The 25465-nt window shown below is 43.3% G+C and overlaps 1 protein-coding gene across 8 annotated transcripts; it reads left to right on the forward strand.

Moving 5' to 3' along the window:
- Window positions 1-101: 101 nt before the first annotated feature.
- Window positions 102-25100, forward strand: GIT2 (GIT ArfGAP 2). Of its 8 annotated transcripts, none has more exons than XM_080559264.1 (20): window positions 102-239; window positions 3450-3583; window positions 4133-4245; window positions 4963-5068; window positions 5407-5493; window positions 5643-5773; window positions 6076-6170; window positions 6835-6880; window positions 8464-8515; window positions 8915-8987; window positions 9195-9292; window positions 9581-9692; window positions 10578-10720; window positions 11484-11633; window positions 14330-14578; window positions 15823-15912; window positions 18651-18733; window positions 18848-19030; window positions 23926-23989; window positions 24843-25100. In XM_080559264.1, exons 3-20 carry the CDS (start codon window positions 4133-4135, stop codon window positions 25053-25055), a joined length of 2088 nt encoding a protein of 695 aa, XP_080415390.1. In that variant the 5' UTR covers window positions 102-239; window positions 3450-3583; the 3' UTR covers window positions 25056-25100. The 8 variants fall into 8 exon arrangements, with proteins under 8 accessions (XP_080415390.1, XP_080415391.1, XP_080415392.1 ...); XM_080559261.1 differs by lacking the exon at window positions 102-239 and adding an exon at window positions 259-707; XM_080559262.1 differs by lacking the exon at window positions 102-239 and adding an exon at window positions 259-707 and having other exon boundaries at window positions 8467-8515.
- The last annotated feature ends 365 nt before the right edge of the window (window positions 25101-25465 follow it).

The following is a 25465-nucleotide window of genomic DNA, read 5'->3' on the forward strand; positions in this document are numbered from 1 at the left end:
GGGGGAAAGGGTTCTCCCCCTCGGCTCCCCTCAGCGCTCACGGAAGGAGGAAGTCGCTGAAAACCTGGAACCTCCGCCCCTATCGAGCTGCGGGTGGAGGGGGCGGGCCGGCGGCAGGCGGCGGGAGGATGTCGGCGCGCACCGGGTTCCTCCCCCCCCGCTTTAAGGAGGAGTTGGTTTCGCCCGCCCGCCGTGCTGTGGGGCGGCGGGGGAGCGCCCGCCCTGCGGCGCCATTGTGGGTGAGGGCAACCGCGGGCACCGACGCCTCCGGCTGCCATCTTGAGTCCGGGCAACGCCGGCAGCCGCCATGTTGGGTGAGGGCAGGGTTCTCCGCGAGCTCCCAGTTCCGCCAGCCGTCCCGCCGGCCTGCTCCGCGTCCGCCGCTCCCGAAGCCTCGCCTTTCCTTCCAGCGCCCCGCCTGCCCTTGCCGCGATCCCCTTATCACCACCCCCTTAAAAACGCGGCGGGACAGCGGAAGGCAGGCGGCGTGAGGCGGGTGTGGGCTGCCAGGAACCAACATGGCGGCTCCACCCCCTCCCCTCCCCGCTCGGAGGACGCGGCGGCCCGGCGCATGCGCGTTGCGCCTCGGCCCCGGCCCGGCCCGGCGCGGGGGGCCCCGTGAGCGCGGCAGGAAGCGGCGGCCCCGCGGGGCGCCATGGCGAAGCGGCTGCGGAGCAGCGAGCTGTGCGCCGACTGCAGCGCCCAGGGTGCGCCGGGGGGGCGGCCCTGACGGGCGGGGGGGCACCGGGGAGGGGGCCGGGCCGGGGAGCGGGGGCGGCCCCGAGCCCGCCGCGGGGGCACGGAGCGGGCCGGGAGCGGGGGCCGGGGGCTGTCGGTGGCAGCGGGCGGGCTGAGGGCTGTGGGGGGGGGTCCGTGCCTGGGACAGCCGGGCTTCCAGAGCCCTGCCGGTGCCCTGCGGCTCCCGCTGCGGGCACCCGAAGCATTGCCGTTCCTCAAACCGCCTCCTCTACTTTTTTTTTATCTTTCATAAAACCCGTTGTCCCTCCCTCCCAGATCTCTGCGCTTGTTTAGTATTTACCTTCTGTGCCGGTTCTCCCCGGCTAACCGCTCACGGGCACCCCGCGACGGGTTTAAGGCGCTGCAGGGCGCGTCGGTGGCGCTCGGCGGCTGGGACGCGGCCGGGGGGCACCGGCCCCGGAGCGGGGCCGCCCTCCGGTTCCTGCCCTCGGGGGGTCGCGCCCGTCCCCGCAGAGCCCGGTTTTCACAACGGCAGGGCTTGCGAAACTCGGGCGGGCGGCCGTGTGCGCCTTATTACGGGGGGGCAGCGTTTGTGTGCTCTCAGGGCCCGGTGGCGTTGCGGGGCGGCGGGTACGGCTCCGGGCCGCCGCTGGTTTATTTTTATTTTGCGTTCGCGAGGCCCCCCGGGACGGCGCGGTGTGTCAGGAGCCGGCCCCCTGCTCTGCTGTGTCCTGACATAACAGCGTTGCCTTATCGTCTGGTCTTAGCGCAGAACTCTGCTGGCTTGTCCGTCCGCGTAAGGAAACCTTGATCGTTTCTTTAACGAAATAAAAGTAACCCTTTTTCGCTTGAAGCAGCAGCGACGGGCCCTCTGGGAGCTGCAGGGACCGCGACCTGTTAACCCACAGCAGCCGTCGCAGGAGCAGCGGCTGGCCGCTGCGGTAACATTGGCCGCTTGCTGGTGCTTTGTTTCTTCTTGTGAAGCACGAGCAGTTTTCTCGTACGGGAGGCGATTTTACGTGTGCTTTTCTGGTCGTTTCCTATTCTCAGGCAGGAGCTCGCGGCTCAGGCTCGCCTGCACACACTTCCTGTTTTCAGTCACGCTGCCATGTTCCTGAAAGCAACCCTGGCCGACCCTTTTAGCTTCTCCCCTCTTGTGCTTTGGTATCAGCTTAAGCATATCTTGGTTGTGTCCGTAACTGTATCTCTTTCAAAAAAAGGACCGGAACAAACCCCAGCACAGACACTTCCATTTAAACCTGAGCTGTCAGCTCTCCTGTACCTGACAGCTCTGTCACACTCCGTAATGCTGCTCCCTTTCCATGGTACTAAACCGCGTATGGACTGAGTCGAGACTCCACAAATCTTTGTACATTTTGATTAAAATAACACTTAGAATAAGCCGGCGTGACTTTGGGAACAGGTTGCATCCCTAGGCTTCCCAGTGCTTTCTGATCTTCACTGCGCACGGTGTCAACTCTGCTGCCTCCACGTCACCCAGGCTTTTAAACTGGCCTGAGCCGCTCTCCGTCCTCTCTGCCCCCCAGAACTTCTCAGTCCCCTTGCCAGCTCTGCCTACTGGCTCTCCCTTCTTTTTATTTCTGTCTTCTTTTTTTCCCCGTCGTACCATGCACGCTTCCAGTGGTGCTGGTTTGAGGCAGATTCTAGGCATACGCATGGACTCTTTCATGAATGTTATTTCTTGTAAGTAGAATGTATGAGCTCAGATTACAAGCAAAGCGTCTGCCTTTTCTTCAAAAGAATTTTAAAGCCTCATTTCTGCTACGAAATGACCAGATAAACAGTAGCTTGCTTTATTGTGTCTAAACGGCCGAGCTTTGGAGCCAGTTAAGTTATACTGAGAGAAACCTGCTATTGACTGTTAGTCAGAGCAGAGCAGTGAGATTCAGGAGCAGCTTGTAACTAGTGACTGAAACAAGCAATATGGTGGCTTTCAGAAGAACCTTATTAGTTTATGGATGAGTGCATGGTGAGGTTGTCTGTAATAAAAAGGGACTAGACTCATTAGGCTGGAAGGCTGCCTCCAGTCCTAGGTTGTTAGGTTAGAGTTAACGCAGCTCATTTCATTGTTATTTTTTTCCCCTCTTAGAAGTTAAAGTTGTTAAAATAATGGAGTGATTTAATAAGAAGGTTGTGTGCTTGTTGTTACTTTGTTTTTTAAATTAGATTAGATTTTTTTTTTCTAAAACATACACTTTAATTTGGCTCTGGGCTATGTGATAGTTATCATCTGTGAATAGATGCTGCTTCCCCTCCTAAGCCATGGTTTGAACAGGTTTGCCTACGTTGCCTTCAGCACACACACAGCATCAGCTCTGCTTAAAAACCACAACAGTGATCAGATCTCGTGTTTGGGGGATCCGGTAATTTTATTGCATGGGTTAGAGCAGGATTTTTATGACGCACAATTGGTTAGATGTACTCTGACATGATGCAGATCTCTCATCGGATACCAGGCTTGTGTTGTATTCATTCAGCCTCAGACCTGTCTCTGGATTTGGAAGTAAGTAGGGTATTTCAAAACGGATGAGATCTTGAATTCCTCCTTCTTCCTGGGATGTGCTAGATCTGAAGGTTTGTCTTGCTACTCGGTTGTAACATTTACAGGCTCATGTAACAACCAAGCAGTAAAGCTCAGGTGAGAATGCAGGGCTTCCTATTTTGGTCTCTGTGTTTGAAATACAGAGTTGTGTTGCCTTCAGTGTTGTAATAAAAGTATTCTTTTTCAGATCCTTGTTGGGCATCTATAAACAGGGGAATTCTGATTTGTGACGAGTGCTGCAGTGTTCATCGAAGTCTGGGGCGTCATATCTCTCAAGTGAGACATCTCAAACACACACCATGGCCTCCAACATTGCTGCAGGTAGAGAATAAAAACGTCTTCCTTCATCAAAAGTAGATTTTATATAAATAAATAAATATATTTAGTGTTTTTGTGGAATTTAAATTGCTAAGCGTTTGAGAGGGGCTGGTCCTTTTTTTTTTTTTTCTTTTAGGGTGATCTTTTATTGCTCTTGTTTTTGCCGTGGAAGATCACTAAAATCAGAATTAGCTGTCTTTTAAATTTGGTACATTTATTTTGGAAAGTGACCTTCAATTTTTCTTTCAGACTTCCATCGTGCATTTACTTCAATCTAATTTTTCAATACATAACAAGCCTCTCTTTTTGCTAGAGCTGCTGTTGTGACGAGTAGAGAATTTAAAGGGGGTTCTTATTGCACTCCATGTAATAACCTCCTAAACATGTGCCTGCTTCCGATATCCCAGTAGGTTACGGATGCTGGCACACAGAATATGAATCCAACTCGGCATGCTGCCCGCTTGAGAATAATTACAGCTCTTTGATTAGTCAGTCTGTGCGGCTAGCAACAAAAATCCTTCCCTGACTGTTTATGTGCATTTTGGATTTCAGATGGTTGAAACACTGTACAATAATGGTGCTAACTCCATATGGGAACATTCATTGCTGGACCCTGCCTCTGTTATGAGTGGAAGGCGCAAAGCTAACCCGCAGGATAAAGTACAGTAAGTGGAACATTACAGAATTCTTATGTTTGGAGAAGCGTGATTATTTCAATTAGCAGTGACAGGCAGCAAGGTATACGTGGGAACCTAAATCTGCTTTGTTTCTGGAAGACAACAGGAGGAATGAACTAGACATTTGTTCACTGATTTTATTTATTTATTTATTTTTTATTTCCCTCCCCTTTTTTTTTAATGTATTGCAAAAATGGAAATATATTGCTTGAGTTCTCTGGCTACTCATTCCTGACTTCTTGCTGGGAATAGTGAGGACCATTGCTTGTATTTGAATCAAAAGACTTTAAATTCTCATGTCACGTACTTCAGTTAACCAAATGCTACTTAGGGGATTAGATATGGTTGATGAATTTTAAAGAAAAAAGAGAAGATTTCTGTCACAGTGAATGTGGTATTTAATTGTATCTAGTATGTATAGATGTTAAATTGTCATACTTTCAAATTCAGTGTTTACCCCTAAGGAAAAAAAACACTGCCTCCTGGGGTCTGCAAATACTTTTATGTTTGTAACAAAAGTATGCTTTGTATAGTTACAAAATCTGCACCTGCTTGTTTTTTTTTAATGAAAACATTTCTCTAACTTTGCAACTAGTAATGCACAAAGGTCTAGTGCTCTAGAGAAAGGAAAATTGGTATCTGCTGTTTTGAAAGCACTAATATTTTTTTTTTCTTTCCATTTGTTGTTTGGGTTTCTCCTTGCAGTCCCAATAAAGCTGAATTCATTAGAGCTAAATATCAAATGTTAGCATTTGTTCATCGCCTGCCATGCCGTGAAGATGACAGCGTTACTGCCAAAGATCTGAGTAAGGTCAGTATTTTTTTTCTGGTAACGTACAGAAGCTAGTTCGTGTATAACAGAACACTGAAATCTGACTGAACTTAGTTGGTTTTGACTTAATAGTGCTGAATAGCAGCAATCATTGTGTAAACAAACACAGCTTGGCTTCATTCTGAAACAACTTTTTTCTGTAATATATATAGAGAGAATCTGGATGTGTAGATGGTCGAGAGGCGTTGATTTAGGTTAACTTGGAGAAAAACTGTTGCACAAAACAGCTGTAGCAAGAATTCCTGTATAACTTTCTTAAGGATAGCTGAATCACAGTTATTGCCCCTGTGTTAAGTACAATCCTGCTTCTTTTTCAGCAACTCCATTCCAGCGTAAGGACAGGAAACCTGGAGACGTGTTTGCGATTACTCTCCTTAGGAGCTCAAGCCAACTTCTTTCATCCTGTACGAACGTGGTTTTTATTATTTTGATAAATGATCGGTTCTTACAGTTTGTAGTATTTATGCAGATTTCAGTTGATATACCTATTTCAATCTTATATTCAGAACTGATGATAAAGGAGAGTGATGTGCTTTTTCTTAATAACTTGCAGGAGAAAGGAAATACTCCGCTCCATGTTGCTGCTAAGGCAGGACAGACTCTACAAGCAGAGTTATTAGCGGTTTATGGTGCTGATCCTGGCACACAAGATTCCAATGGAAAAACTCCCGTTGACTATGCAAGGTAGAAGGCTCGAGATATGTGATGTTTTTGTGTCAGCTGATGATCATAATTCGCATGATGATCCTGGTTAGATATGTTTCTGTCCTGAAAACAAGCAAAAGCTGTATGTATATATAGATTTTTACCCACTGAAACGTACTGATGAAAATCCTGCTGAGAGTCTGTGCTGTGTCGATACATCAAAGTGCTGTGTTGGACAGTGACTTCTACTAAATCTATTTCTCTGAACATTTTGGATTTTTTATGCGTCTTAAAATGAATAACATAACTTTTTTTTTTTTTTGTATGTCTGTGTAAACCAGACAAGGTGGACATCATGAACTGGCAGAGCGCCTGGTGGAAATTCAGTATGAACTCACTGACAGGTTAGCTTTCTATCTCTGTGGCAGGAAACCAGGTAAGTAGAAAAAAATGCACTTCAAGGTCTTTCACTGTTAGTTCAAACTGTGGTATATATTTGTTTCAATGTTAGTTACACTTTTTATATCAATTTTAAATATTCTAACATTAAAAATTAAGTTCCTTTCTGGTTTTGTTTTGTTTTTAACTTAGAAATCAGATGAGCACTGTTTAATTAAGAGGAATGAATTGGAGGGAAAATACGATTTTGGTGATGTTGTATAGTCTGCGGGAGGTATTGTAGAAACTCTTCTAAGTAGCTTCTTATTGAAATGTAAAAGCCAGGGAGTACCCAATTGAATGGGTACCTCTTGAAAACAAGCACACTTTGAAACTTTTAACCACTGAGTACTGTTAAGGCACCTACATTAGAATTTAAGTTTATTTAAAAAAAAAAAAGGAATTTTAGTACAGTTTGTATGGCTTAATTGTAATCTTATAGAACACCAGCAAACTGTGGTAGGAACTTTCTTTTAGGGCTTGTTAGCTTCCTATAATTGGAAATTGAGCGATCACCTGCAAGATAAACTGTTTGCGTATGTTCCTGGGTTTCTCATTGTTATGTCTTTTAGTAAAACTGAGTACCAGCTACCTATCCTGACAAAACTGAAAACTATAGTCCACTAACAGCCTATTAAAGTATAGTTTGTTTTCAACTCTAGAGCATAAAAACGGACAGCACTTTGTTATACCTCAGATGGCAGATAGGTAAGTTGCTGATTCTGTGGCATGTCTGAAAGCACTTTAAAACAAATAAATAAAAAACAAAAGCCTAATAGTTAAATTTAGAACTTTCCTTTCCTCTGAAATAACTTCTGAGCTTGTGTTGTCATTTTTAATTTTTTAATGTGTGCTTTGTCAATCTTGAGGGTTTGTTTTTTTCCCCTATAAAGAATATTGGAATTTAAACAAAATCAGAGAATTAAAGAAGTTTATAGTGTTTTTTAAAATTCAGGAGGAAGATGAGACGATTAAATTAAAGGACCATACGGGTATTTCTGGGGAACAGAGTAAGGACCCGTTGAGTTAATTTCCCGATACAGCATTCTGAAACTAGTATTTGCAAAAAAGCTGAATTTCTTTGTCAGTGTTTGTACTTTTGGTCATCTGTGCTCTTAAGTTTTGACCATGATCAATTTAAGTCCCCTTTTAATAAAAGATATCAAGTATTAACCATACATTCATATTTTTCCTTTATTGCTCTGCAATTGGAAATTAGACGGCTGTAAGTAAACTGCTGTTCAATTTATTGCTTGTAAAATTTCTACGAAAAACAGTAATAGAAATAAAAATTACATAGAGAAACAATGTCATTGTTGATAAAAATACTTAGTGATGACATCTTTTTTTTTTTTAAGTGCTCACCTACTGGATGAAGTACTGTATATTTTCAGTGCTTAGGTATTTTGTGGAGCACAGTAAGCATCATTTGCCTCATTACACAGAGAGGGAAATTGACATGCGGAGAAAATGAATTGTTCAAAGATGCTCCTGAGATTGTAGAGCATGGAGTACAACGTGATTGTCTTATCTCTGCTTGATGTCCTCTGCTGGTCTTTTCTTCTTTTTCTTCCTCTTGTGGAGGTGATTGCCTACATGATTCCCTGTGATGTCATTTGATCATGCAGAGGTTTTATTTGAGCCTTCCCATCCTTGTAGGTCAGGGAAGTCATCCCCTGGGTGATATAACTGTGGACTCATAATTTATCAGCTTCCTCATCTGTGGCTTTTATGATTAATTCTGTTAAACTGCAGCATTTTCATAGTGTGCCTCATGCTGAAGGCTGGAAACTAGCAGGACAGATCATTGACTAGTTGGTACAGAATGATGGTGAGCATGGCTGTTTTGCTGTAGCCATTTACCAGCCTGATGGTCCCCTACCTGCTGTGTGGTCCAGTGGAACAAATCCTGGGTGGTTCCTGGGGACTCAAGTTTTGGTCAGAATCATGTTTTTCAGGTTCCCTACAGAAAGCATTTTATTGCTTTGCAGCTTGACGGCTCCTTGAGCTATGCAAATAGGTACTCATAGTCTGAAGTATTGTTGGGATCCTTTTAGTTTAAAGTTTTTTATTTAGAAAAGTTTAAGAATATGCTAATTAGCATATTAATAATACTGGGAAAGTTAATGTATTAAAAACTGTATAATATAAATTATATTAAAGTAAAATACTAAAAGATTAAGGAGTATCTAATAAAAGATTTTAATCATTGAATTGTTGAAATGTGTAGAATTCATTTAAACAAGCGTTTAAATGCTGTAGATTTAATGATCACTTTTTTGTTTTCATAGCAGTCTAGATTTATCAGAACTTGCAAAAGCAGCTAAGAAGAAGCTTCAATCTGTAAGTAAAGCTTCAGTGTGCTATGTAACACGTCTTTGCCTTAATGTGGTAAACTCTGCACTTCATCCTTCAAGCTGGCTTCAGATACTATTAATTCCTACATAAATAAGTGTCGTGCTGTTAGTAGTCATTTTAAATGCATAGCTAGCTAAAAGTAGATGTATTCCTGCACTGCGTTTTTGTGTGTCAGCAGTTGAGCACCAACACATCCACCTTGCCAGCAGGACTGCTTATTGCCTTTTATCTGCTTGATGGACAAATTTACTGTGCAGGCTGAGAAGCAAGCAATTATATAGGCTGAAAAACAGAACCGAGTTGTACACCTCTATTCTAAATGTTATAGAGGTCTTGATATATTTAGTTTAATTTTGAGCTGTAATTATTCTCTTCTACCCTTAGCTAAGCAACCACTTATTTGAAGAACTTGCCATGGATGTGTACGATGAAGTCGACAGGAGGGAAACAGATGCAGGTGAATGAGGATTTCTGGAATGTGTATAAAATTGGAATTGTTACGTTACATAAAAGATGCTATTGCAAGCACGTGTTCTGTTTAAAGTACTTTTATGTTCCGAAATTACTGATAATAGTAACTTATTTGTCTATTGCATTATCTGCAGGTGCATGTTAATGTAAAAAAAAATACATATTATTTTTTCCTCCCCTCTTCCCTGAACAGTTTGGCTTGCTACTCAGAATCATAGTACACTTGTGACAGAGACCACGGTGGTTCCTTTTCTTCCTGTAAATCCTGAATATTCCTCAACCAGGAATCAGGTATGTAATCTGAATGCTATACAAATATCCTTATTTAATAGGCCAGTAATTCTAAGTAATATTGCTTTACTGTACTTCATTATTGCAGAAAAGTTGTGACTACTTCTAAAGAGGTTAAAATAGTTTCACATTACCCCTGTCATAGAGTTCTGCAGCTGTTTAGTTTAAATTGAACGGTCAATTCACTGTAACTGCTATAGTCTTTGTTTTACCTGGGTACTGTGCTGTTCATCTAATACATGATATACTTAATATTTTTATTTTTTTAATTGTTATTCTGTAACTTAGGGAAGACAGAAACTGGCTCGATTTAATGCTCATGAATTTGCTACACTAGTTATAGATATTTTAAGTGATGCCAAACGAAGACAACAGGGGAATCCTGTCAGTGGTTCAAAAGGTAAGTTTGGGTTCTGTATGCAATGTTGCAGTAATTGATTGATGTGATAGCATTATCTAGAAGTACTGTATCAGTGAAGAGATTTATACTGTTTTTATATGATAACAAGAACTAACCAGGCACTTGGATAGCAAGCTAATGACAACATACGTTAGCCCTCCAAAACAATGGCCAAATACGTAAGATTTGTGCGTTGAGGCTGATATTTATAATACAATTAAATCAAGTGCAATTAAGGAAAATCTTTTTACCACGGGTGTGATTTTATGATTATTTGGTAAAAAAAAAAAAATAAAAATGGTAATAATCCAGAAGACTCTTGAATAATTTGAGCAATAATTTTGTTTGGCAGCTAGAATACTGTCAACGTTCTAGATGCTGTTTCCGAGCTGCTATATACATATAGGACTTTTCTGTAATTGGGATGATTTGGAGCTTATTGTTAATTTTTCTAAAAGTGTTTTTGTTCTTTCTTTCTTGAGCATGAAAGTTATCAAAGAACACCAATACCTGTTCCAACAACTGAGCTATAATTCTAGCCATAAATGTATTGGAGCAATATTTGAACACTAGTCCTCTGTGTGGAGAGAAAATATTTAAAATATATATATATATAAAATCTTTTTTTTTCCTGTATTTTTTAATTGAATTTTGTCATTCATTTGTCCAGTTTAGTCTGTTTTGTACTTTTTTCAGTTTTGGACAGTAATAATCTATACCTATTGGGTGGATCTAAATTAGGTTCTTTTTAACATGTCAAATGATACCGTATTATGGCATGTCTTCTATTGTTTCTTTGGTTGATTTTTTTTTTAATTAAGTTTATGCACTTCCGTTTGTCCTCCAAACTTACCAGTACATTTTAAAATGAATTTTGATTAACAGAAAATGTGGAACTAATACTCAAATCCATAAGCAATCAACATAGCAGTGAAAGTCAGGATAATGACCAGCCTGATTATGACAGTGTTGCTTCAGATGAAGATACAGATCTGGAAACAAATGCAGCTAAATCTAACAGACAGAAGGTGGGTCTGAGGTATTTATACACATACCAAATTTTATTCATAAAGGTAATCTGAAGTCAGTCTTTCCTATTGCAAGGGAATTTAACACACATAAATGATCAGAGAGTTAATGTTTTAATATTCATTTTCATTTTGGAATCATGCCTCAGTCTGTGTAGTTTCTAACAAAATTAGATGTTGTGACTTAAAGAATTTGTACTGTAAAGAAAATGCTTCTTTAGAAAAGTAAACTATGCCACTATGCCACTGTGCCTGTCTGGGGATACAGAGACCTAGTTGCACAGATGAAATACTTAGATGTCCTGAAACACTCTTAATCAGTGCTTCCAGGTATTTCACAAACATCTTCACACTGAAGAACTATTTAGAGCAGTTCAATAATGACTGAGTCTTTTAAACCATTCCTGAAAATAATTCAGCATGGCAAAAAAGGGGCAGCAAATTCTAGTGTTTCTAGTTTTATCTTATCTGGTAATATACCCACTGTACACTTAGTAATCTGTCTTTTATGGCTTTCTAGTTCCTTATGGTGTATTTAAAAAGAAAAACCTTATGAACCAGTATTGTTTCACTGTTTAAATTAACTGAGACAAATGTTTTTGTGCACAGGGGAGCTAAGAGCTTACTGATACCAAATTTCTTTTATATTGGCATAAAATGATTTGAATATGTGGATCTTACTGAAAGGTATGTGAAAAGCTGTTGAAATCTCATTGTCTTGTTTTCTTTTAGTAGTCTCAGAGTTTTCTCTTACTGTTTATAGAGCCTGGATTCAGACTTGTCAGATGGACCGGTGACTGCCCAAGAATATATGCAAGTTAAAAATGCATTGGTGGCTTCTGAGGTAAAGATTCAGCAGTTAATGAAAGTGAACATCAACTTGAGCGATGAGCTGAGAGTCATGCAGAAAAAGGTAAGAAGCACAATAATGTAACCTCTTCATCTAACGATGTGTTTTCAGTTAACTAGAATGAAATTGCTGAAACTGAAGATACAATAACCCGGTATTAGTATAGTGAGAAAACTTTTAAAATGACGCTGTTTTAGAATTGGATATGAGACTACGAATGTGGGTGTGTAGGACATGCTTTGAATGTGGTTTTTTTTGTTGTTTTGTTTTTTGTGGAGATGATGATAGTCTACTTAGTTCACTTTGACATAAGTTTTCCAAGTGACGAGACAGTTATTGCAAGTCTGGTGTACTTGGGCTGTCTTGCTTCAAGATGAGCAGTTTCTGATAACCAGGAAGTAAGCGATAGCGCACACATTGTGTGTGCACATGTGTATATATGAACATAGTGGACTTTAAACTTTTCCAGTACGCAGTTTTATTCCATTAGTAAGCCTGGCTGGAATGAGGGGAAATTAAATTTCTAGTCCAGGCTGACAGTAGGTAAGACTCTGAAATATGGCAATAAATTATGACGTTTTTGTATAACAGGAGGCTTGCTTGCATTTGAATTTGGGGGAAATGGTGCATAAAGAATATTCTGATAAACCTGATTACTGTTTTAAACCTTCAGTGTGGGTTTTGGCTAGACGAGGGTAAGGTAGAGTTATCTCATTTATTATATGAGTTACTATGTACAGGTAGTCTTATGCAAGCAGCAAACTGAACATTTTTGCTAAAATTCTAAATTTAAAGCTCCAAAAACACAATTTGGAAGCTAGACCTTCTAATCCGCATTTATATAAGTCAACAATTTGTTGAATGCTCTCCCAGTTTTCTGGTAAATATTATTGTTGTTATTATTTGTAACTGAAAATAATCAGTGATAAAACAATATAAACATTGATAAAACCACTTTTTTTTCCCCTCAGTGGAGTAAGGCATCTGAGGCCCCTCCAATTCAGCAGATGCAGATATCCTTGTCTGTTTGGTGCCATCCTTTTGTTACAAATGTGTTCAGCCTTTGAGATCTGTTGAAATGGTGAATACAGGGAGGAACCCAAGAGATCTCCATGTATTTCCGTTGTCTTTTAGCAGCTTGTACTGATCAAGGATTTTTTTTATCACTCAGATTAACCGAGCTTCTTGAAGCAGATTTAATCTACGCATGGGGAAAAAAATACGGCCTAGGAAGTAATGACTCCTCAGTGTATTTATGTGATGTGGCGAAAGAAATCATTGGTCTGCTGCAGCAGAACTTGGTTGAAAGACAGCGCAGCCAGGGCTCGCTCGTTTTGAAGATGCTGCACTAGTTTTATGTCCTGATGATGTACGTAGCTAGGGGACTTGCTTAAGTCAGTGCTTGGTGGCTCTGGATTAGTGCAGAAGCATTGCAGCAGTGCGCCTTTGTGGAATGCAGAGTAGGGAGGAGGGCTAACAGCTGTATTAGCGCTGAGCTGCTGGGAGCTGCCGTGCGATACGGGAATTCTCTGCTGGGTGATTTGCGGCAAGACATCAATGTCGTTGTTCTTCAGCAGTTTTCATGGAATAGGTGGCATTCTAGAGTCCCTTTTTTTATTTAGGTTGAGGGCTTGGTCTGGGTTTACATGAGCTGTTGGTTTAAGTTGCACCAAAAGCAGGTTGTAAAATGTGGCAGAAGTTAGGAAAAAGGAAACTACAAATTTGACCTATTTAATTGCCTTTAATGTCAAACTTTAAAGAAGTAGCTTGGCTCCTGGCTGATCCTCAGATCTTAAGATATGGGGCATCCGACTACAGAGCACACAAAATGTGGGTTGGGGGGAGCATAAATTATTTTGATAAAAGTCTGTATGTTTGAGTTAGGGTACTGGGAAGTGCTCTAGGCAAAATAGGATTGTTCTGATAGAGAGAATGTTCTTGAGGTTGCGTATGATGCGAGGTAAATGAAAGTAGAAATATACAATTTCCTGTTTAAAGGCCATCCTCGGTTTGAAATACCGTATTCAACATATTGTTGGAGAATCGCTGATACTTATTTTTTACATCTTTTCTTTATGATGTGTTAATATAGCAAACTTACTCTGAGTAACTCCACAAAAAAACAGACTTGTTGCATTTTTACTATCCATCAAATACATAAAATAAAAAAGTTAAAAGTATTTCTCATTGGCTTCTTAGAAAGCAGTAGCTGATACTTTATTTTCATAAGCTAAACTCTCCTCTTGCTTTGCAGAGCAAGCTCTGATTTTCTTTGCGCTGTCTCTGGTGTCTATGCTATAGTTTTGGCATTTTCAGGTTTTGTGGGCCTTATGTTAAAGTCCTCTTTTAAATTCTTGTGTTGACTGCTGGAACGGATCACCTTGCTTGAAAGAATAGTTTTGTTGGCAGTCCTTCCCCACGCATCCTCATTGTGTTATGTGATTTACGTGCCAGTACAGCCAGGCTGGAAGAAACAGATTGTGTGTGTTTTTAACTACAACAGCCAATTCTAAGATCCAATTTGACTTGTGTCCCAGCAAAAAATTGCTGGAAATCAGCACATAAATATTTTCCAGATCTGCAACATAGATTCTGTGCTTGTACTAAACAAATCAAGTAGATTTTGAAAAATAAATCAACCCCCAGCTACTGGTAGCTGGGTTTGCTAGTAAAGCAGACAAGCGTGTATTGTGTAGTCAGTTTGCTTTTGACGCTTGCTATTAGAAAAACAAAGTCCCACTGCTAAACGTTTCTTTCAGCTTCAAACGCTACAGAGTGAGAATACCAACCTCAGAAGACAGGCCACAACCAATATATATCAGGTCCAAAGTGGTTCTGAGTACACAGACCCTACCAACAATTCTTCTTTAAAGCGACGACCATCTGCACGGGGTAGCAGGCCCATGTCCATGTATGAGACTGGATCAGGTCAGAAACCCTACCTCCCCATGGGAGAGGTCCCATACCCAGAAGAAAGCATAACAAGACTGCAGCCTTTTCCTCCACATGTAAGTAAAAGTGCTGATGCTTCTGCATTTCTCCTGATGTTCAGCTTTTCTGTCTCTTCCACCTGTGCTCACTTACCAAAGCTGCTCAACTGTCTGCTTTGGAGTGAATTTGAACTGTAAGAATTGTTACTGTTTGCTGTATTAACATGTCTGCAGGAGCTTGATGTGTAGAAAAGTAAAACCTGTAACGATACTGGAATATGTGAACTGGAGCTTTTGGCTTCTGCTCAGCTCTTTCTTTTAATGACAATATATATGCCAAATATCAATGTGTGGCTGTTTGAAAGCTGTGAGGGGGGAAAACTAGTATTCTGAGAAGGTGGGTACAGTTCATAGATTTATTTCTTGATATATACAGGCGTATGACAATTTGTGGAGCTCTAGAATGACCTTTTAAAACATAGAATAAAACCGAAGCCAACCTTTCGACTAGTCAACCAGTTTCTTAATCTGAGCTTGGAACTGGATACCGAAGATGGTTTAGATCTGTTAGTCAAACAAATTCCTGTATGATGCACTACGAGTGAAGACAGAGTTCTGCATTGGCCACAAGGATTCTGCACTAATGTGGAGGGAGGGCAAATGTTCTGTGCAAATGGCAAAGACAATTCCGCTATGGAATCAGTGCAGAAATTTGTATGCAGCTCCCCCCCCCCCCCCTCAATTAGATTAATAAGAACTTGAAACTATGAAATCAGTATTGTTTTAAATGTTGACATGTCGATACAAAGGCAGTTCTGGCAGGGGGAAGTGTCAGAATTCTTTTGTATGTGGCTATGCATGCAAAACACGACTGTTTTGTGTAGGTCCTTTGCCTTTCTTAATTGTTTTGAAATTTGGGTAGGGGCAGCGGTTCTGAAGCACTGATCTGTGTTGTGGTGTTTGGTTAATTTGGAATTATGGTGAATGTATTTTGTTCTCTGTGGAATTTCGTACCTCTGGAATATCAATATTAGAATTGCTCAGGCAGATTATGAGCAACCTGCTCTGGTGGGAGGGGGATTGGAACTGGTGATCTTTAAGGTCCCTTCCAGCCCAAGCTATTCTATGATTCTGTGATTACCATGAAGCCAAATGTATTCTGAAAGAATTAAGTCCTCGCAGGCTCAGCTAAGTTCTCAAAATCATTCTTGCTTTATGTCACCTCCATGGTTTTAAAAATGTTCCTTTATTTCCGTTAAGAATTATTTGTGTTTTGTTTTGGTTTTGGTTTTCCCGAGTGTTTTTCTCTTTCCCATTTTTAGATCGGGAGGAGTGCGTTTGTGACCTCCTCTTCATCTCTACCTTCCTTCCCCTCCACGCTTTCCTGGTCAAGGGATGAAAGCACACGAAGGGTTAAGTACCTTCCCAATTGGTCCTTCCCTGGAGGAGGTGGCAGTCTCCCTGCAAGGCTTCTGCCCCTGTCCTCTCCCTTTTATGCCGATAATCTTCATGCTTGCATGAAGCAGTATTTCATCACTTTCCGTTTCTTCTGCAACGTGCTGCGGAGACTTGCCTTTCTCTAAACTTCACAACGGCTAAAATCTTCAGCATTTAACACCACGCACAGTGACTCCAAATCACTCGTCCAACTGTGTAACAATGAGAACAGCCAGAAGACAAGTTGGTTGCTGCTTGGGAAGTAATTTGGCAAGCACTCACTGATATTTCATAAGCCGATGTGTAACCCTTCCTCCTGACTAAAATGCACTGCATGAGGCACATGTATGTCCTAACTTTAAAGCCTGCTTTCTTTGGGGGCTGTCAGTCTGCATCAATCCACATCGGTACTGATGGGACCCGTTTATTTTACAGGTATTTGTTAGTTTGTTAGAAGTGAGCTCATGCAAGCAGATAACCGTTCAGACTGCCCGACAGTTCATTCGTTCCGTGTCGGCTACCCCGCGTTCTGCTGACCTTACCAGATGGAAAGGCTGAGTGGGCACGGGTGTTGGTTTTTAGCAAGACTACTTTCAGGTCAAGATGAAAAACACTGAGCGTGTATAAAGGGATTTATATCGGTGTTCCGTCAGGATCTACAAAACCTTGTTGCTAGTGCTATAGCTAACAAAACCCCTTGACTTTAGGGAAAAAAAAAGTTACCAAGAAACATTAAATGCATTCTGTGAGCTCTTGTTATTCTGAAGACACTGTCTTTGCTGCAGCCTCATACATGAACTGTTAGCTATTTGAAGAAGCCTCATCCAATTTCTTAAGCTTTTAAAAACATTTTTCTCTTTTTTGTAACGGGACGTTCAAATCTACTCTTACTCCAATTGCTACAAGGAAGCATAAATGCTACCTTGCGTAAGGAGATGTTCAGCACAGCTAGCAAGGCGAACAGTTTGATAGATTAGTCTGTGCCAGCTTCTTTTTTTTACTCTTTTTTTACTTCTTAGTAAGACTTAACTGCTTTTGAAAAGGTCTTTCAGGAAAAGTCCTCTCTTTATCCTGCTTTCTGTGTGGTTAACACAGTGCAATCAGTGCCGTCTCGTTCCATTTCTTTGGCAAATTTTACAATGTAATACTGCATGTTTCAGAACCAGTCTGGGTTTAGATGTTGAATGGCAATGCTTAATTAAGATTCCCTTCGTCTTAACCGGAGAGTTCCTGTAAAGCTCCAGGTCTGGCTCCTCAGCGGGGACGGCAGAGGGCCCTTCGCGGCGTGAGGCGCCTGTGAGTGGGGCTGGAGCCGATGTCGAGGCCGAGCTGTGCGAGGTGACACTGACGTGGTGCTCCTGTAGACGGATGAGCAGTGGCGGCACTTCTGACAAGCTCTGCAGCTTTTGAGACCGTAGCAGGCAGCTGTGTGGGGATCCCAGGGCCCGGCCGAGGGTGGGAACGGGCCTTGGGGCTTCAGGCTGCGAATCTGCGCGAGATGGGCCTGACAGCAGGTGTTTGTAGCATAAACCCGGGACGTACTGCCCGGGTATAAACGAGCCAAGAATGCTAAAGCAGGTCGGAGAAGGGATCCTAGCTAGCTATGAATTTCCAAGTCTGCTTTGGACCCCTCCCTGGCAGAGGAGCCGTATGTTAGGATGTGCAGGGAGAGTGCCCTCGAGCCGTCGTGGTGCCAGTGTGCTCACTTGTGTTGGCAGCCCTCCGTTGGGGAGGCAAAAACAGTAATGGCAACAAAACCAGGGAGTCCGGGAGGAAAAAAACAGCATCACTGTCTCACTCGGGTTAGGTGCTTTGCTGGGAAGTGCAGAACTGGTCCCAGTGGGAACAGGAGGCGGTGTGTGTGCTGCCGTCACGCCTGGGAGGAGGCACGGGTGCTCAGAAGCAGGGAACAGGCGGCGCTGGTCCGCGGCATGGAGCCAGTCACGGTGTGCTTAGCCAGGGAATGTCGTGTGAAAGGAGAGCAGGGAAATACGGGGCTGGGACTCTGAGGGCCTCCAGCCCCCGTTCTGCAGCGGGCCCCAGCTCCGGTTGCCCTCGCCTCCCCTCTGTGGTGGGCACCCTGCCGCGCCTGGTTGGGCCACCACTCTCGGTCCAGCGGCCCGCGTTTGGTCCGGGCTCCCCCTCTGTGCTGGGCTTCAACTCTCATTTCAGCCTCCCGTGCTCGGTTCGGCTTCCGCTGTGCCTGCTGTGGGCCTTCTCTTGTTCTGGCTCCCCTGCTGTGCTAGGCCTCCCACTTTGGTTTGGCTCCCCGCTCCCCGGTGGGCCTCCCGCTCACCTTTCAGCCTCCCACTTTGTGGTGGTTTTGCCCTCTCCGCTTGGCCTCCCCGCCTCGTTCCGGCCTCTCCTCCCCGCTGGGCCCTGCCCCTGGTGCACACATGGCATTTCAGCCGCAGGGGAAGGAGCCCGTGCTGTGACCGCCTGTCCTGCCCCGCTGAGCGCCGAGCCAGGCCCTCGCTCGGGGTCCGGGGGGACTGTGCTGCGCAGGAGTGTGCAAGGTGTCGGGGCCTCGGGTACAGCAGGGACGAGCTGGCCGCAGGAGCCTGGCACAGGGCAGGGGGACAGCGAGGTGCACTGGGCTCCCCGACCAGCAGCTGGAGCAGAGCAACCCCCCAAACATGGGACGGGGGGCGCTGGCACAGCTCGGGGCTCTTCTCTCATGCACAGTGCTGAAATAAATCTGTATTTGTTGCAGGCCTCGAAGCTGGAGAAGCAGAGCAGCGTGTCGGAGAGCGACTACGATAACCCCACTGCCCCTCTGGAGCTGGAGGAGACGGGGTAGGTGCGGTGGTGCGGAGCTAACACCATGGTGCTCTGCTGTCGGAGGACAGGGAGTTGCGTGGTGGTGGAGTCCTGTGCTGCAGGGCCAACCTCGGCTTTGTCCATTTGCAGGTCGGGCAGGAAGGGACGGCAGAGGAGCATCATTTGGCAGGGGGAGGGATCCATCCCTGAGGACGCCGACACAGCCCCCAGCTCCAGTTTGCCCAGTACAGAAGACGTGATTCGGAAAACTGAGCAGATCACTAAGAATATTCAGGAGCTGCTGCGAGCGGCACAGGAGAACAAGCATGACAGGTAAGGCATGGGTGCAAAAAGCTCTGGGGTTTGAGAAAATTAAGGAAATTCTTCCACCAGCCGTGTTAATGCTGCAGATCCTGATTTCACAGGCATGAAGCGTGTAGGTGTGTGGTATTCTCTGGTGTACTGGAGGATGTGGGGTGAGCAGGGGTGCGTGACCAGTGCCGGTGGTGGAAGCCCATGCTCCCGTCCAAAAAGCCAGCACAGCCCCCTGCAAGCGGGTTTGGGTTGCAGCGCTGCCTGTCCCCTGCCTGCCCTGCCAAAACTGGTTCAGGGCCCGGGAGCGATGGGGAACAAAGCGCTCGTGAATTCCTGCTGCTAAATGCCCATGTTGTTTAAGATGAAAATCAAACGAGTATTTCAGAGAAACTGAAGGTCCAAGAGAAATTCCACTGACGTCAGGCTGTAGTGTCCTTAGGTCAGGACAGCCTACGGAAGGGTGATAGTAATATTAAGGCTCGTTTCAGGAAAAAGTCTGTAAAGCAGGGAGAATTTGACTTCCCTATTAAAATGGAAGTACAGTGAATGTACAAGCAAAAGTTATTTTAAGTTACTGCATTTAGTCACAGGTGTAGCTTGGTAAGCAGGAGACGTGATCAGCGCATCAGGTAACATGCAGCTTCAGCTCCCTCAGGGAACTTTTGGCCCGGTCAAACAATTAATTTCCAGAACGCACACGAGCAAGTACAAGTGGTAGTCACAGCCTAGTCATCAGGCAGTGCTCCTGCACAGCTTTTATAAAGGACTGTAAGTAATAGTTACGTCTGAGCACGTTTTAGGCCTGGAACAGTTTTGGTCTCCAGAAAAACCAAACTTGCCAACACGTTCTGCCTCCAGTCCCGAGTTCTGCGCCCATCCTTGCCTGTGAGAAGCAGCTGATGATTTTTGTTAAGCCCTTGCTTCCTGCCTTGCTGAGAGAAGTGCACAACAATGGGGCCACTCTTGTGCTGTGTTTTTTTCCTTCTGGTACTTTTCTATTTTTAGAAGGGGCAGTGTGTGGCCTTTCCTTCTCACGCTGAATGGCGAGACTTAATGTGTTTGTGCTGAGCTCACTGCCCTTGTCCCTAACCTCTTCCACAGCAGTACGGTGTTGTTGATTCTCACAGATCAGAATGAGAAGCAACAGTGAGGGAAGTTTTAAATGAGTTTGGTTTTTATATGTCACAGTTTACAGTATTTGAATAATAACAAAAAGCCATTGAAAGAAACAGTGCAGTGTACCTAACTTTTAGCTGTTAAATTGAATAGATATTTATCAAACCCATGCTCTTTTTTGTGTGTTCTGTGCCCATGTGTAGAGTATGGTGTTTGCCAGTACGTAAATGAGTATAATCCTCACTGAACTGTGAAGCTGTTGTTCTTTGTTTTCCTGTTCCCTGGCTTTGTCTCAGGGGGCTGAGAATCGCTCAGCATGGAGCAGGCAGGAGATGGAGGAGGCTTGTTCCACCGTTCCCTTCCTGCAGTAGGGGAACACTTCCTTAGCAAACTTAGATACTCAGGGAAGTAACAATATAGCTTCCAAATTGGTGCTGAGAGTGTTGTAGATTAAAAAAAAAAATAAAAAAAAATCACACGCTGCATAGATAATCAGGCAGTAATAAAGTGATGCAAGAATATAATCTGTTAATGAAACGCCTTCTTCCCTTTTCTATTTTTTTTCTCACTTTCTTCTGTTCCTTTTCCTGTGCTCACCTGGCCGAGTAGACCATTAGAGCGTGCGAGCATGCTCAAGCTCAGACATAGCCTCGGCTGCTTCAGCACGCTGGTTCCCTGGGCCGAGAGAGCTCCCCTGCAGCCTCTGACCATCCAGCAGCCCGGCCCTGCCTCCTGGTACTCTGGCCTCTGTCCCTGCCTCCCAGGCACAGTGTCCTTTCTCTTACTCTCTGCTGCCTTTTTCCCCTCCCACACCGTCTGCACCGGGGTCGTTAAAGGCTATGCATGAAATGCTTCCGATGATAAGGAAACTGCAGAGAATAGCAAGTACAGGGAGTTACGAGCCCTGATGCTGCCAGTTCAGTTGAAGCTCCCGTTACTGATTTAACAGGGAGCAGAATCACAGCCTGGCATTAGAGCTGTCTCTAGTTTAAGAGATTCTCCTGTCTCTGTTCTACCAGTTGTCCACCAAGACAAATTACGACAATAACTTCTCAGCATGCAGCATTCCCACCTTACGCTTAGGTCTTCAACTTTTTATACAGCTGGCATGCTGAACGAGAACATAATTTGTGCCTCGAATCAGTTAAAAAGAAAAAATTATTTAACCAGTGTCTTCTAAACTGACCAAAATATTATTATTAACGCCTAAAATAAAAACAAAATTTAAGTTAAACATTTTTCTAAAACAGAACTTCCCAAACTTTAACTCCAGGTGTTATTAGCAGTGATAAATATCAGAAATGGAGGAAGAGGATTGCCACCAGTTATTGGTAACGATGGATTCTCCTTTCTAAGTTGTCACTACTGTAATATCCTCCCGAGGTCTTACTGGAATGCGTGTAAATGCATTGAATGTGTCAGGTTATTTCACGAGCTTACTTGATGAGTGTTCAGACTATACAATAAAGCCATTCCTCCAAGACATACAATAAACTTTGCAGCTAACCTAGGGAACTGGAGATACGTTGTGAAATACGCATCATTAATCTCCGGTCAGGTAATTCTTAGGGGTTTATCTGCCTTGTTGCCTTGTTATTGCAGAGTTTAATCATCAAACTGTCTTTTTTATGACGTAAAGGGCTGTGCAGCGTGGCTTGCAGGGAACAAATTAAGAACAAATTAATTTTTAACTCACTGGCAGAAAGGAAATTACAACAAGCTTGAAAGATTTCCCTCCACTTTCAGGTTATTTGGAAGGACTCAGGTGATTTGAGACATACAGAAATACACGTTTTTTGGTTTTTTTTTTTTAGCAATTTTCCTGCATTGCCAAAATGACCCCAGTGTGTTGCTTCCTTCTCAGTGCGTTTGTGACTGACCCATTTGCAAGATGACTGCATAAAATGACTGTGGGGTTTTGGGTTTTTATTAGTTTTATTTTTTTTCTTGCTTGAAAGGGCAGGGATCTACCATAATCTACAGGTGCTGATTATTTTTCTTGAATGTGGTTGCTTTGTGATTTTTGAGCTTCTTTTGCTCAAGACTGAACCATATTAATTAACTAATGCTGAAATTGAGTCTTTGAAGCATAAAAAGGAGTCTTTCGAAATAAGAATTTTGACAGACCGTGCTAACAAACCACTTCACAGCAGCTTGTGGAAAATAGCTTTAAGATGTATCTTGAACGGGTATTACTAATTTTCATTTGGTATGCAAGTCAGAAGTGAAATCTATCAGGACTAACGGAATCTGCATTGTTTTATTAGCTGTCACTTATTAACTCAATAGTGTTACTGAGTATTTAGCCTGAAACTTATGTGTTGTGAAAGTAGTTGGTAGCCGAGAGATGCATGTGTTTGTAAGGTGCTGTACGGGAACGGTGTGTTGTGTGTCTACGGTATTTAAATTCACCCGAGAAGGCATCGTGGCACCGTTAAGCTACCTGCATGCGATGGTTTACGTAAACTTTACCAAAAAAGCAAGGTAGGAATTCCGTACTGGAAGTTTGGCGTACCCCATCCTTAGGTACATAACCTGCCAATCTGTGAGATGGAAAGGGAGATAGGTGCCCAGTGCCGCGTTCCTGGCTTCAACTGATGGTGACTGATCCAGGGATGGAAATCTTGGGATCACGGTGTGACTTCAGCATGCATCTGCTGCAGACTGAAGCGTTCTTGCAGCCACGCTGCTGGCCCTGGAGTGGCACGTTTGTTACGGAGGTTCTTCAGAGTTTAGCTGAGAAACGAACATCAAAAGCTGCGAGGGTTAGACCTCAGGTCTCGCTGCCAAGTGTTTCGAAGTCAAATTGTTGGGGTCACTGTGTTGAGGTAACTTAGGTACAAAGTGGTTTTTGGAAAAGCTGCTTCTTTGTAGCTTACAAATGAGGGAAAAGATGCAGAAAAATTGTAAGTATTCCTTGAAAGGTATAGACAAGATAGTGCTATTAATATCAAAGCTTGAATGTTAAATTAAGAGTTTGGATGGCCGAAGTTCAACTCTGAAACGTGAAATCAATTTAAACACTTATTTTTTAAACTCAGATTACTGATGTTGTTTAGCTGCTAAGCTAAAGTGCTTTAGATCCTAAGCACTTTAATACTTTTCTTTTCATAGTCTGACATTATAGTTTCTTCGTTTATGCAGAAAAGGCTCTTTCTTAACAAAAGATTTTCCTAAAATAGTTTCCCAACTGTGGAATCTTGCTTTAAGTTTGTGACCGACGTACACGAACCAGTTTGCATGGGCATGCTCTCACACACAATGATGTCCATTGTGCACACACCAAACAGAACCAGCCGAGCAACTTTCTGTAGAATTTAGAGACAAAAACTGTCGCATTGGACTGGGGGAAGCGAGGGGGAGGAAATGTGAGTGTATGAATTAATGTGTAGTTAATATTCATAGATGTGTCTCCGTAAGTGCTTACAAACAGAGGCTTCTTCTGACAATGCCTGGCATAATAGATGCGGACAGTCATTCCTCAAACAAACTTTGATCAAAGAATAAACTGAAGAATTAATTTTGTATTATTTAAGTTCTTGTTTTTTTCTGAAGTCAGTTCTATACCGACCTGTGCTGCGGTGTGCCAGGGAATGCTCAGTAAGGAGACAATGAGGATCACAGCACTGTGTGTTGCAGCATCTACTTTGGTTGCCTGAAGCACAGCCTGCAAGGATATTTTTAGAATATGTATGGGGTTTTGGTACTCTGTTTTTAGAGTAATAGTCCCTGACAAGTGAAATTGAAGAGGGAAGGGGGTCTCCACGCAATGAATAATACATTGCCTCTTTTTGCAGCTACATACCGTGCTCCGAGAGAATACATGTGGCAGTAACAGAAATGGCAGCCTTGTTCCCAAAAGTAAGTATCTTTCAGCATTAACGTGGTTTTGGCCTCATTCTTTGTTAGTATATTTACCTGCAGTAAATGAAAAGAGCTGCAGGAAGGGAGACGTGATTGGGCTTTTTGCAGGTTGCTTTGTTTTTTGTGTTTCGGGTTGGTTGGTTTTCTTTGAACCTTCCATCCTTGTATTTATTCACGTGCTAATCAGGAAAGGTTAATTTGTGTATCCAGGCCCCTAATTTTACTCTTGGACTTTCAACTTGAAATGCATGCAGTTCCTCAGAAAGTGGACGCTACTCGCCTCTAGTTTGAGGAGCCATGTGGTTATAGTGGACTTCTGCTGGGCCCTCAGGTCTTCCTTTGGATGCCATTGCTTGGTTTTTGTACATGTTCAGATGTTTAGATCTATTTCTTCACGGCAAAATTTAGGGACCAAAATTTCCATTACTGAGTTTTTGTAAAGTCTTTTCTACCTCTATAAAAGTGCCAGGGAAATCTCATGCCGTGTGCCTGTCTGAACTGTCTTGTACACGCTCTACTGTGATGGCAGCCAGGACATGTGCTGGGTAGCAATAAATGAGAAAAAATAGAGAACTTGTACAAGTAACTTTTTAAATGAGAGCAGGAAGCAGTATTCCCTGTTCACACCTGAGATTAAAGAGGAGAGATTCTGGGAACTCATTTCATCCACTCTTGCCCTGTCCCTGCAGAGATGGCTTATAACAGAGACCACAGAGAAGTCTGTGTAGAAAGCAGAGCCCTAGCAGCAGATGTCCCATGCTAAAGAACACTCATCAACCGCTACTGGCTAATTAAGTGTGATCCTAAAATGGTTTTGTTGCTCTGTCTGGTTCAAATTTTCCTTTCCCAGAAACCCAAATCTGAACTGGTAAGGACTTCTTTGCGTCTGCTGACATCTAGTGCCTACAGACTCCAATCTGAGTGCAAAAAAACCCTTCCTGTGGAGACGTGCCCTACGACGGACATCCAGCTGGTTACACAGCAAGTCATCCAGTGCGCCTACGACATTGCCAAGGCTGCTAAACAGCTGGTTACCATCACAACCAAAGAGAACAACAACTGAGTCACACTTGGCTTTTTAATCTTGTTTTTTAAAGGTTGAATTTCAAATATAGGTGTGGAACTATTCAAATTTTTATCAGGAAAACTAAAGGGGCAAGAAACTTTTTTTTAAACTCAGTATTATTTTTGCATGTTTTCTAACAATTTTAATGATTAATTTAACCCACTGCCTTATTTTTGTGCCTGTGTTGCCAGTTTAGTTACCGATAATAGCATGTCGCAAATAGCTGTTGAGCCAATATGTACCAGCGTTGTTTCAAGCTCTTGCTAGATGTTCCCTTGAGGCCACGTTCTGCTTTCAGATATTGCTTGCAAGATTCCCACCAAAGTCAACTGCGGATATCAGAGGGCAGAATCTCGCCTCTGCTCTGTCCATCCTGGAGCCTCACGCGCAGTGGCGCCGCTGACTGA

Source organism: Anser brachyrhynchus (genome assembly GCF_964034855.1).
Source record: "Anser brachyrhynchus genome assembly, chromosome: 17".
In the NCBI taxonomy this organism is placed as follows: domain Eukaryota; kingdom Metazoa; phylum Chordata; class Aves; order Anseriformes; family Anatidae; genus Anser; species Anser brachyrhynchus.